The sequence below is a fragment of the Augochlora pura genome, unplaced genomic scaffold, assembly GCF_028453695.1.
Source record: "Augochlora pura isolate Apur16 unplaced genomic scaffold, APUR_v2.2.1 APUR_unplaced_6292, whole genome shotgun sequence".
Taxonomy (NCBI): Eukaryota; Metazoa; Arthropoda; class Insecta; order Hymenoptera; family Halictidae; genus Augochlora; species Augochlora pura.
In genome coordinates, this window is record NW_027586847.1 from 1 (window position 1) to 1,372 (window position 1,372).

At 42.2% G+C, this 1,372-nt stretch overlaps 1 protein-coding gene across 1 annotated transcript; it reads right to left on the reverse strand.

Annotated features, from left to right (window-relative positions):
• Positions 1-362: 362 nt before the first annotated feature.
• LOC144478016 (uncharacterized) lies at positions 363-1,238 on the reverse strand (the record flags this gene model as incomplete). The annotated part of the gene is made up of 2 exons (XM_078195740.1): positions 540-1,238; positions 363-419 (listed from the first exon to the last, which is right to left on the reverse strand). Coding segments are annotated over exons 1-2 (756 nt in total), but the record flags the coding sequence as incomplete, so codon positions are not given.
• Positions 1,239-1,372: the final 134 nt, after the last annotated feature.

Genomic DNA, 1,372 nt, shown 5'->3' on the forward strand with positions numbered 1-1,372 from the left:
GTCTTAATCCACTGCAATACAATAGTTGAATCTGACCAAAATCTAATCGAGTCAAAGGTTATATTTGACAAAGTCTTCGCTACCTCCTTGTATAAACGTATTAATAGCCTAGCCGCGCAAAGCTCTAAACGCGGTAACGATATAGTCTTAAGGGGGGCTACTTTGGATTTCGCGCATAATAGAGAGACCTGTACACTACCTGAGTGGTCAAGGGTACGAATGTATATGCAGGCACCGTAGGCCCTTTCACTGGCATCGCAATAGCCGTGAAGTTGTATTTCTCGTGAGTTTTCTAGTATTGTTCTCCGAGGGCACGAAAAATTGTCTAAGTGAGCCAGCTCATTTCTGGTCTCTAACCATACCTGGGCTATATCCTGGGGAATAGGTTGATCCCAAGTGACCTTCGACTTCCAAATATCCTGCATAATTATTTTTGCGCGTATAATTACGGGACCGAGAAGTCCAAGGGGATCGAATAATTGCGCTATTTGAGATAAAACTAGTCGCTTAGTGAGTCTAATTCTGCTAAAGGGGTTTACTGCGTAAGTTATGGAATCACTGGACGGATTCCAAGAAACTCTGAGTGTTTTTTTTGTTTGACTGAGATCTAAGCATAATGCTTGTTGATCGTTGTGGTCCTTTAAGTCGCTAATCAACTTATGATTATTTGAGGCCCATTGACGTAGATGGAAGCCCCCTAATTTAGCTAATGCAATCAACTCAATGCGTAAGCTGATTGCTTCATTAAGCGTAGATGCGCCGGTAAGCAAATCATCGACATAGAAGTCTTTCTTAAAAATTCGCGACGCATTTGGAAATCTATTACGTTCGTCCTCGGCTAGTTGCTGCAGACATCGTACCGCTAAAAATGGAGCCGAAGCAGTTCCATACGTGACTGTATTCAATTGAAATGTTTGTATTGATTCTTCTTTCGAATCGCGCCATAAGATTTTTTGAAATTTCGCATCATCAGGATGCATTTTAATTCGTCTAAACATTTTCTCTATGTCGGCCGTTAGGACGAACATGTGCAAGCGAAATCGTATTAAAATAGCCCATAAATTATCCTGAATGGTGGGACCGACCAAAAGGGCGTCATTTAAAGATATGCCCGAGGAGGATTTTGCCGAAGCGTCGAAAACTACTCTGACCTTGGTAGTGGAACTGCACTCTTTTATTACCGCGTGGTGTGGCAGGTAAAAATCCTTGCCATCTTGCGCCTCGCTGACCTTTGCCATGTGGCCTAATGCTAGGTATTCCGACAGGAATTTTTTGTATTGTATAAAAAGATCAGGATCTTTGCCGAATTTGCGTTCGAGTGAATAGAATCTCTTGAGAGCAAGCTCTCGAGATTCGCCTATGAAATTCTTCT